This window comes from Pinus tabuliformis, chromosome 9 (assembly GCF_031772625.1).
Source record: "Pinus tabuliformis cultivar Carrire ecotype Pingquan chromosome 9, CPIR1, whole genome shotgun sequence".
NCBI lineage: Eukaryota > Viridiplantae > Streptophyta > Pinopsida > Pinales > Pinaceae > Pinus > Pinus tabuliformis.
Genome location: NC_142307.1, coordinates 1,417,739,166 through 1,417,751,364, shown reverse-complemented (window position 1 = coordinate 1,417,751,364; position 12,199 = coordinate 1,417,739,166). Strand labels below are relative to the sequence as shown.

Sequence of the window (12,199 nt, the reverse complement as noted above, 5' to 3'; positions counted from 1 at the left end):
CTCTATTGCAGAGAAACTAGCAATCTGAGACAACAAACACATAGCTAGATGTTTGAGCTTTGGAACACCATCCCCATGCATCCTCCACCAACCAATCGGGTCATCTTGGGCTAGATCTATGCGATCTGCCCGAGCACCTCGTGTATTGAAGGGGCCACTAAGAGATACAAACTAAACAAATTGTCTTCAAAATTTTGCCCCCTCCTCATCATTGTATATCTTTGCATTGCATCGAGGAAGTCATTCTTTACCTCAGGATCATCATTAGGAGGCAGTCTCCTAGGCCTTTTAACATACCATTTTGAGTTTAATGTATATGCTTCCATGTAAAGGTGTGTTCATGCGATCCCACCACGCTGAATGATGGGTCGAATCTGGGATGTATAGAACTCTAATGAGGGCTCCCTCTGCTGAATGGCTGCATTCACATGACCCAACATGTTATCAACAGTCTCAAATTTCTCCAAGGCTAGGAGGCATATGAATCAGTGTAACAAATGCCCTCCACAATAGGGCCCAAGAATGACACCAAATAAGAACAATCTGCCCACCAATCATTGTCCAACACTTGAAGCCTGACCTTCTTCCCCGAGTCTGTCTTTGATTCTGACCACCTTCCCCACTCTGGACTCACAACCAAGGATTGTAGTGGTGCTTGTACCTCTAGCATCCTCTCCAATAAGAGAAAATAGCTAGCATATCTAGTATCGGTGGGCTTGAGGAATTCCTTCCTCGTGTGAGCCCTATACATGGCCAAGGAGGCGTGGTGGTTGCAGATAAACATCTGCACATCTATAGTACTTGTCACCAATTCTGATCTTCGTTGAATTTTTCCAATGTCTTCAGTGCATTATTGAGTGCATGCACACAACGAGTCCAAAAAATATGTTAATACCTGCTTTGAATCAATAACCCAATTGATCTACAAACCGCTGTTGCATCTGTCACAACCTGCACCACACTATCAACCCCAACATCCTCTATAGCTTCTCGAAGAAGCTCAAATTGGAAAGATGCATCCTTGCGCTTGCCAGAACAGTCAACAACTTTACGAAAGAATGGACCTTCTGCAGATGTCACTATGATGTTGATTAGTGGGTGTTTTCAGATGTCAGTCCATTCGTTCATAACAATAGAGCGATCAAACCTCAACCATGTTTGTCTCATTCTATCTTTTTGCACATTAATTTTTGACACTTGTCTATCTAAAATTGTTGTTCTTAGCTTATGTTCTCTGGGTGGTACATATGAAGGCCCTATTTTTGCAATTGCTTGGACCATTTCCTTGTAATAAGGAGAACGAACAACATGGAAGAGAATTCCATTAGCAAAAAGAAATTTGCCAATTGCATCGTCTGTGTCATCTTGATCTAGAACATTGTACATCCCATACACTGTAGCACCCATTGCACAAGAACGAGATGCACTAGTAGAACCCTTTGTCTTTTTTGACGAAGCACTGGCTGGAGGCATATTTGTGCATGGATCAACATTTTTGCTAGAAAATAATGCTTTTCCATTGGCTTCCCTTTCTAGCCTCCAAAGTTGCTCTCTTTGCGCTGGATTCAGGTTCCTTGAGGGACACATATTTGTTGAAAAGTGTAACTAGGTTTGGTCTTCATAATGACATGTAATTGTGATTTTTGTAAATGATGAAAAGAAGAAAATAAAATTATTATGGTAATGCTTGCTTCATGGGTTTCATGAGCAAGAGATTTTATTTTTAGTGGTTCTCATTGAGAGCCTTTAGGGTTTGTCATTAAAGTCAAAGAGTCAATGTCATGTATGAAGAACCTTTCTCGGGGATATGGCAATTGTATATGAGTCTATAAGTTTGTCTAGAAGCCCTCCAACGACAAGCACATGTGCTCATCCTCATGTAGGCTTTAAGATAAAGTAACAAACTCATGTTAGCCTCTCATTATGGAGACGTACCTATTCATATATTCATGTCGGCTTGATATGACAGACAAACTACTATATATAGGGACCTCAACCTATTCCACAGTAAGAGAATTTTCGAATATCTCTCTGAATTTTTCGGATGGATAGAACATAGATCAGTTCAATCTCTAGTATATAGACAAGTTCGGATGGAAGCGACAACAATGAAGAGATGAAGGGACACCGAAGATTTGTCTAGGGTCAATCACATAAATAATAGTTTGGTAACATTGCAGAAATATGTCTCAATGCCTCCACTGCCAGGGGAATTCGGTGTCACACAGAAAGAAGTTCATAAGTATGTGACATGATGTTAGTACTGATGCAAGGAAGGTCTTTGTGGCATCTCAAAGGGCAGTGCCTATAGTTCAATGGTATGTCTTCAGGATTCGGTGTTATTATTGAAGGAGAAATTTGGTATCTTTGACAAACACAGTGACCACAGTTTGATGTCATCACATATGGTGCGAAATGTGAAGTAGAAAGAACCGAGAAAGAGTAAATGAGAACGAGGAAGAGGATGTCTGTCTTACTCTTTAAGTAGCAACTAGGTCAAGGGTCTTGGTCTTGGTATTCGTCAATTGGAATCTCTATAAGAATAATTTGTGCGGGTTTTCCTCTCAAAGAGTGAGTGGTTTTGGCCCTCGCTGATAGCCTACATTCTGTGTCTCTTGCCTATTTATGTTCATGCATTGGTAGCTGTTTGATGAAGAAGAACACTAATAACTTAAGCAACAAGAAGATCCTAATATAATGAAGTAAAAGGCACTCACAAGCAATTACTAATTAAGAGAAATCACCTAACTAATGATGCCCTAGATTTCTCAACATGGTATCGGAGCTAAGGTGACAGTTAAGGAAGGGCATCTAATCAAAGAGACACTCAAGGATTAGATTTCAAGAATGGCATCAAAGCAAGTCAAAGGATATCAAAGCGAAAGTTCAAAGATCTACATTGAAGAATCAAACCCTAGATCAAAGAAGAAAGTTTACTTCAAAAGAAGTCTTGGGATCATCAATCAAATATTCAAGGCCAAAGCCTTATTTCTACTCAAGGCGAATAGATCTACAAATCAAGGCAACTAGAAGTCTACACCAACAAAAGTGTTGGATCCTCTAGTCATCGTCAAAAGACCACAAAGACCCTCATCAAGTTGAAGAGATCTACAATGCAAGGTAGCACAAAGTGTAGACATCCAAGAGAAGCATTTCTGATCTGCACTCATTCACCACTGAAAAAGTCGAAGTATCTTGAAGGCTAGAAGGCATTGTCATCATCTTCAAAAGCTATAAGGCAAGTTCCCTCTCATTGAAGCAAGGATCCCCTCCTTATCCTTGAAAAAGATCATCTGAGGAAGCATCAAAACATCCTCATCAATCACCATCAACAAAGGGAGCTAGATCTAAAGGCGTTGTCATCATAAAAGGAGCAATCTCCTTTTATTGAAGAAGGGATTTTCATTTGAAAGAAGATCATCCAAAAGGGGCACTAATACATCTTCTTCAACCACCATCAAAGTGATCAAGTTGAAGATTTCATCTTCACTTGTCAAGTAAGTATCTTTCATTCTATAATCTAATATAGTAAAATGACTTCATTTTGCAAGGAGATCTATAAGTTGGTTGGGTCATCGAACTTCCTTGCATGGAAAAGGAGGATAGACATAGTCCTCGAAGAAAGTGAAGTCATTTCAATGGAAAAGTCTCCAAACCATCTGAAGGTCATGCATTATCTAAATACATGGAAATGGATCAAAGGACTCCAAGGATTCTTATGAAATCAAAGGTCCCCTCATTCTCTATATAGCAAGATTGGAGACATCAAAAGAGATATATGATAAGTTGGTAAACCTACTCTTTGAAGATGCAATAAAGAAGGTATCAAAGGTTAAAGGGTTATCTTCATAAGATCTCAATTGCAAGATCTGGGAGAGATAATCTTCATTGTTCTAAACAACTCTAATTGATGGATAAAGGAACAAATGTGCATGGGGATAAGAAAGTTATTCCATTTAACAACTTGTGGTTTCTATGCAAGATAGAAGAAAACAAGTTAAGGGCAAAATATTCAGACATTTATCGAAAGGAAAGAAGACCATAGCTAAGATTCAATGCTATACATGTAAGATTGTCCTAAGATGAAGAAGGGCAATAACAAGGAAGATAAAGAAGAAGTCCATTTCACCAAAGAAGTGGAGGAAGGTAAAAGCAGAAAATCATTTGAAGTAAGAGCTCCTGATATCACCATAGGGAATCATGAAGGACAGTTGGAACAAAAATCCATGGCGGTCAGAGATGAAAGATATAACTCTTGGGAACCTCATTGGGAACTTAAGGAAAGGAAGAAGTCATCCAGGACAAGGGTCATTATACATCAAGTCAAAAGGTAACCTCTGTTGTATAGGAATATGCAAGATCCTTAAGATTCTCTGATGGAATCTTCATCGGAAGGTTCACCAATCTAGAGAGGAAGCAAGTGTTTCAATAGGAACTCCAACTTGTGGAATTCATGGGATGATGTTATGATGACATAAGAGATGAAGCAGATCAAGGGGTTGAAGCTCTTTTTAGGAAGTTGCTGAAAGAAGCCTAGATGACATAAAGGTAAATGAAGTATGTGTGCTTGTATTCAATATGTTAAAATGCTCTTTTTAGGGAGTCGCTGAAAGGAGCCTAGATGACCTAAAGTTAAACGAGGTATGTGTGTTTGTATTCAATATTATAAAATCATGTTGTTTTGGTTGCAGGTAACATGGATCAGTACTCTGTCTTGAGAAGCATGATCAAAGGAAAGGAATCTCCTCCTATGAAAGGATGCTGGAAGGCATGGGTCACACTAGATGAAATCAACATAATATGTCCTCATATGAAGTATGAGGTGGTTGACTACAATTGAGGGACTCTGATTAAAAGCTCCTGGGGATGAAATGTGTGAAGAAAGAAAGGAAGAGATCATGAGATATGCAACCATGGTAAAGGCAATCAACAACCAAAAGACCAAGAAAATTTGACTAGGAAATCTTTCAGAAAGATATGAAGACTCTGATAAAAGTCTGAAAAATATGGAGACCCTTGACAATGGATATCTTTGGGAGATATGTCAACATGTATGCAAGATGCTAATCCAAACTGGAAGATATCATGATAAAAGACCATCACAAAGGTAATTTTGATTTAAGTGTTCATTTCTTATTTTTTGAACAAATATTTGGATAGTTTTATGAAGGATTGCCAAAGGAAGAACTATGGATGTCTTCTTCGAGAACCATGAAGAAGGATGTAAGATCCTTCCGAAGAAAATGGTATGAAGAAGGCAACATGACATGAAGCAAGGCTAAATGTAGACTAATGAATCACTTTCTGATGAAAAGTATGATGAGATGACTAACTCATGAATGAAAGTGATGGATGGTTTGTGCCCTATGAAGAAGTTGCAAAAGATGAAGACTCTGTGACAAAAGAATTCATGACATCGAAGGAAAGGGTTCTTCAAGTAGCTAATGAGCTGTTGTAGGTCCCTAATTAAGAGGGAGCCTGAAAATAAGTTTCTCACTTGGAAGAAGCATGGAAATTCCTAAGCTGAGAGGGAGCTTAGGTACATTCCTTCTATAGGAATGAGTACATTCCTTTATTGGAATTGATATGCCCTCCCTAATTGAGGGGGAGAGATATACACATCATTATGGTCTTCACCTGGGAAGAGGGAATGGAGGATTGGGTAATCATCTGGCATCCGATACTCTTTGAGGATGAGATGGGGCAACCAAGATAAGAGTAGTTGTGGACTGATATTCTTTGAGGACTAGCTATCCAAGATGAGAATAGTCCAAAGAAGGTCATACTCGGTGAACACACAGGTGGAGTATGTACCTTGAGAGACAATGATTATGGTGTCTATGAATCATTGGTCTCGCCAACATTGTGTTATGATCATGTGGATAGAGTTGTTAGTCAAGGCCTTGTATTTGACAATGCTGGTTGATATGATGCTATACAGATGGGTTACCAATCCAATTCTTCTTATGAGAAATTCTTCAAATTGAGAATGACCAGGTACCATTATGAATACCTCCCTAGTTAAGGAGTGTTGAAAAGTGTAACTAGGTTCGGTCTTCATAATGACATGTAATTGTGATTTTTGGAAATGATGAAAAAAAGAAAATAAAATTATTATTGTAATGCTTGCTTCATGTGTTTCATGAGAAAGAGATTTTATTTTTAGTGGATCCCATTGAGAGCCTTTAGGATTTGTCATTAAATTCAGAGTCAATGTCATGTATGAAGAACCCTTATTGCGGATATGGAAAATGTATAGGAGTCTATAAGTTTGTCCAGAAGCCCTTCAACGACAAGCACAAGTCCTCATCCTCATGTTGGCTTCAAGATAAAGTAACAAACTCATGTCGGCTTCTCATTATGGAGACATACCTATTCATATATTCATGTCGGCTTAATATGACAGACATACTACTATACATAGGGGACCTCAACCTATTCCACAGTCTGAGAATTTTCTGATATCTCTCTGAGTTTTTTGGATGGATAGAACAGAGATTAGTTCGGATCTCTAGTATAGAGACAAGTTCAGATGGAAGGGACAACAAGGAAGAGATGAAGGGACAACGAAGTTTTGTCTAGGGTCAATTGAAGAAATAACAGTTTGGTAACATTGTAGAGATATGTCTCGGTGCCTCCACTGCTAGGGGAATTTAGTGTCGCACAAAAAGGTCATAAGTATGTGACATGATTTCAATACTGATACAAGGAAGAAGGTCTCGGTGCATATCAAAGGGCAGTGCCTGTAGTTTAGTGGTATGTATTTAGGATTCAGTGTTACTGTTGAAGGAGAAATTCGATATCTTTGACAAACATAGTGACCACAGTTTGGTGTCATCACATATGGTGCGAAATCTGAAGTAGAAAGAATCGAGAAAGAGTAAACGAGAACGAGGAAGAGGACTTGTGTCTTGGTCTTGGAGTAGCAACTAGGTCAAGGGTCTTGGTCTTGCTATTCGTCAATTGGAATCTCTATTAGAAGAATTTGTGCGGGTTTTCCTCTCAAAGAGTGAGAGGTTTTGGCCTTGGCTGATAGCCTACATTCTATGTCTCTTGTCTATTTATGTTCATGCATTGGTAGCTGTTTGATGAAGAAGAACACTAATACCTTAAGCAACAAGAAGATCCTAATCTAATGAAGTAAAAGGCACTCACAAGAAGTTACTAATTAAGAGAAATCACCTAACTAATGATGCCCTAGATTTCTCAACAATATTGACTCCTTTACCGGTAATAGCCAAAATATGTCACTTCACCCTGGTATAGCTGCCAACAAAGTGACGCCCACAAATATTGCAGACCCAATCACGTGAGCCACCACCAACTTTTGGATTTTTTTTCGGAAGTTTGGTTACATGGATTAGAAGCGGTTTAGAGGATTAAATGTCCCCTTCGCAAATTTTGCTAGATTTCTTGGTGGGCCTTCATAATCTATACCATGTAAAGGCCTATTCTGATTTCCTGCCCTCTTGTGTCTGCTTTCAATTTCTTGTTGTGCATCATGTGACTCACTACCACTGTTGTTGCTGTCACTGTTCCCACTATTCCTAGAATAACTTGACTCATAGTTGTAACTTGTAACTTGTATGCTGCAACAAGGGTTTTAACTTTTCAATTTTGAAATTTGAATTGATTTAAAAATTAAAGCAATAAAATTATAAATATTAAATTTTAATAAAACTTTTATGCAAAATTTGAAAATTACACAGTGATTCAGTATTCCTAGTGATTACTAGAACTACAGGAGTAACTGAAGTTTGAAAATTTAAAGATAAAAATTTAAAAAATGCACAACCCTGAACCTATAGGCATTATTAATTAATATTGAATAATTTATTAGATAACCGAGAGAGTTTACTTACAGATTTTGTGCTTGTATTTGACAATTTGTGTGCATTGTATACTATGCCAATGCCTCTGCTTGTGCCTCTATTCTCGCCGCTTGGCATAGCAAAACAACATTTCACGATTTCTGATTTTAGGCAAAACAATGTTCATGATTTCACCGTTCACAATTTTAGAGCCAATGCTACACCATTCACGATTTTAGGCTTTAGCGTCAATGTTTCACAAATTCACAGTGGTCAACGATTTCAGGGCCAACACTTCAACATTCAATGTTCACTATTTTAGCGGCAACGTTTCATAGTGGTCAATGTTGAGAGACTGAGAGTAGCAACAACGACGATTGGGAGAAGTAGCAGGTCGTGACGATAGAGAGCAACAACAACGGTGACGATGGTTTATGGGCGATGGTGACTTCAATTTCGACTTGGGCGATGGCACAATAGTTCAGACGACTGCTTCTAATGAAATGATGAAACCCTTCTCCATGCTTCATAAGAATTAGAAGTTTTTTGTTATATTAAAAAAATTGCGATTTTTTCCAAGGAAACGACCCCAAACGACCCCTTTTGCTTAGGAAATGACATTGTTTTGAGGAATTGACCCTGAAATTTGAGGAAACGACCCTGTTTTGAGGAATTGACCCTGAAATTTGAGGAAACAACCCCTCCGAAGTTTTCATGCATACCCTGTTTTTTGGGACCGTGGGGAAACGACCCCTAGTTGACCCCAAGTCCCTGAAGCGCGAAGAATCTCAACCCCCAGGTGGGGGGATGCGACCCCATGGAACACTGCATTTTGGCATGAAGCGGTTTTACCAAGTACATCCATAAACCTCTCTTTCAAATTAGGTAGTCATTTAATTACCCTGAAGTGATAGTTGGACCTATTAGATGGGGAACAACAACTTCAAATCCATGGGCTTAGTCACAATAGGATGAAGATTCCTTATGGAATGAGGACTTTAGAAATTCACTTTTTATAGATCCAAATGGTGGAAAACCTTATGTAACCCTAGGAATGGAAGCACTAGCATTAAAGAAGGGCAAAAAATGCCAAAGAATACCCTAAAACGAATGCATAGCCCTAGATTACGGTTTATATCTCTAGAGCCCCTAGACAATCCCTACAAATGATGACCCACGAAAGCTTTAGCTCAGCACAGTAACAAAGATGCCACCAGCCAACAATTTTGAACTCAACTAGAAGCATTGAGAGAGTGAGGTTCACACTTGCTTGGATGCCATGTTGATATTTACAAGGGTCAACAAAAGAATTGATGGAACCAAATCTCACCAAAATTTTGAGAAAGCCTCCTCACAAATGCACTCTAGAGAGATAGATCTAGTGCCATTAGAGAGTACATAAGCTAATCACAAGTGTGCTAAAATAGAAATGCACAACTGTGCTCAAGAGAAAATGCCAATCACTAGAGGGAAACACAAAATATAAGTGCCCTTAGGCCTGTAACACTTGTATAATAGATAAGAGGGTTGTTGAGTCTACATATCAGGTTTGATTAAGTTGGCCTTAATTGAAAAATTAGTATACAATAAGTTAAATAAAATATGACCTTAGCCATAATTACAAGGATAGATTGACACATGAATGGATTGTGGCCACATGTAAATGTTACACCAATAATTCTAACATCCTTGTGTCAACGAGTATAATTGATTGAGAGTATCACAAGATGAGATGCTACAATTGAAATCTTGAGTTGTGTATTAATAAATAATTCAGGTGAGTCATCCTCCCAAGAAGGGTTATGGGCCCACATTAATAAGGGAGCACACCAAAAAGGGTTATTGAGCCCACATATCAAGTTTGAAACTTTGACTAGTTTGGCCTTAGCTGCAAACCTAGTATGCAAGAAATGAATTAAAATATGGCCTTATCCATGTTACAAGTATATAATGATACATATAAATGGGCTGTGGCGACATGTACATATTACACTAATAAATCAGACGTCTTTGCATCAATGAATGTGTGGTTTTTTGTTGGATTAAATAATGGTTCTTAAAAGCCTAATAAAGTGAATAGATATGGGCCATGGCATTTGATGCTCTAGAGAGTCTCTTAAAAATTGATAATTACGTCTTACTGCACCTGCAATATAGATACACCCAATTTGTTGGATACCATATTTTAGTTAATATTTCTTGTTTTGGATAGAGACATCATGGCAAACCTTTGGCTAGGTATTGCATCATCCTTTTGAGGATAATAATGTCTTTTGATGGTTGGCTAGCTGTACCTAGGGTGGCTTGCAACAAACGATAGGTAGTGTAGCTAGTTTTTTGTCTTTTGTATGATTATCCAATTAACAGTCATTGTATGAGGGGATATTTGTTTTAAACTATCGGTTAATCTCTTGCATGCAATAGTTAAGACACCTACTTTGCTGTTGTAAATCTCTTTTTAGATTTGGAATCTAAGTTTTGACTTCACATGAAGAATTGGAATGACAAGTGTTGTCCTCTTGGCGAATGATGAGATCCAACTCATTTGATCCGTTTTGATTTGCTTTCGAAGATCTAAACATAGAAAATCTTTCAAGATCAATTTGAATCATATGGTGGTTGAAATACTAATTTTTTGTTTAACAAGGTAGGGGGTGATGTAAAGTCTATTCTTTTGGGATTATAGGACAGGTCCTAGGATATAGGTAAATAGACATCTATTAAGGAACCTCAACAGGTCTTGTTTGATATGAGCATTAGCCTCTAAGATTCAGAGGCTTATTGAAAGAACTAAGAAATGGAATTTTAAAGCTTTACAATGAAAAATGGGTTTAAGCCCATGAACATTTTAATGTGTTGTTCACATAGATAAATAGTATGAACGTGAAAAGGTCAAGACATTTGTTCAATAGAGATATGGAGCTTTGCAAAGATGTGCATACGCTGCGAGTGTAAAGGTATTTGGTTGTGTTTGATGACAACATAGACTTTTAAGACTTCTAGATTTGTGTTTTCATCTGTAGGCTTTAAGCTTTGACTGAGTTTCGAAGGTGCTTCAGTTCCATAAATATATGGCACTTTTGGATGAAGAAATCTTTGTGAACAGAAGAGACTTGAAGATCTTGTCTAGATAGAGAAATGGGTCTTTAAAACTATCATCTTCCTTTAGATAATTTGTCATGAACCTACTGGCCACGAGAGATTCAAACCTGATAGGACAACAGATATATCTCATATGGCCAATCGTGTGTTAATCCATAAATTTGATGGATAAGATATCTTTGATGTTCACGATTTCAGGCTTCAAACGTGATGGTTATGAGTTAGAATGACTTGTATTAGATGGAAATGAACTTATGGCACATATCAATTAGTTGGTATGAATATATGACCCCTATAAGATGGGACAGATAATTGCAATATAATACTCTAGTTTACATGCTAATATGATTAATTGTATTTGCAGTGGGCAAACTGGACCACTGATTTGTGGAAAACCAGTACTCAAAGCAGCTGTACCTTCTTTGTGCACTGTTCACTTTCAGAAGGCTCAAAAACATGTTGCACATTCTTTAAAGAGGGCAGGGCTTAATACCTCCTCTTCTTCCAAACTTGCACCAAAATTTCATCTTATTATTTCTGAGTACGTAAACTACATTCAGAGCCAAAGGAGAGGAGCTCAGAATGCAGGATTGGTTGATAATGTGGATAAGGAAGGAGTTGGCAATGCAAATTCAAACAAGGATCCAAACAATCCTTGAGCTCATATGTTTGTCATCTTTGTCCTTCAAGAACCGAGGAATGGACTCTGTTAGAGGTATTGCATGAGTACGAATAATACCTGACAGGATTATACAAAATAATCAATGTATGATGGAAGCTTGTAAGTATGTGATTTTCAAATTTCTATGTATGTATGTGAGAAATTATGGATAAAAGATATAAATTATCCCTCACTTTGTAAAGGTTTACATCAAGAAAATTTAGTTTCTCTATTACCTTGAGAAAGGAGCATATAAAATGGACTATTTCTTTGCACTTGCCTTTTGACTGGAATCCTTTTGGCATCTTGTTGATTGTTCAGGTTTGGGTTGAGTGTAATCAAACTATTGTTGATATTACTTTTGAATCTCAATAGTTGTGATGAAAGCTTTTCCTAATTTTATATTTTTGGATCCTTAGAATCACCGTAGCAAGATTCAGTTGTATTGGCATTTCACATATGGAAATTCGGCATCAGTAAGAACAATATATTCTGTACAGTGTGGATACAGTATGGCCTATCCATAAACCCCACATAGCCTTAAAGCTACATAAAAACCTATAAATATCCACTGATCTACTATTTCAACGAGATTTGATCTTTTCTATTATGCGTCTCTGAGGCT

The 12,199-nt window shown here is 37.7% G+C and overlaps 1 protein-coding gene across 2 annotated transcripts in view; it reads left to right on the top strand.

Moving 5' to 3' along the window:
* LOC149153855 (uncharacterized) overlaps window positions 1-11,793 on the top strand; it is a 79,318-nt gene extending 67,525 nt beyond the window's left edge. Inside the window, exon 2 of one of the 2 annotated variants that reach the window (XM_089438158.1) lies at window positions 11,278-11,793. In XM_089438158.1, the coding sequence (XP_089294284.1) occupies window positions 11,278-11,572 (295 nt within the window). In that variant the 3' untranslated portion in view covers window positions 11,573-11,793. The remainder of the gene's footprint in view (window positions 1-11,277) is intronic. The other variant, XM_089438159.1, reaches the window with a different exon arrangement.
* The last annotated feature ends 406 nt before the right edge of the window (window positions 11,794-12,199 follow it).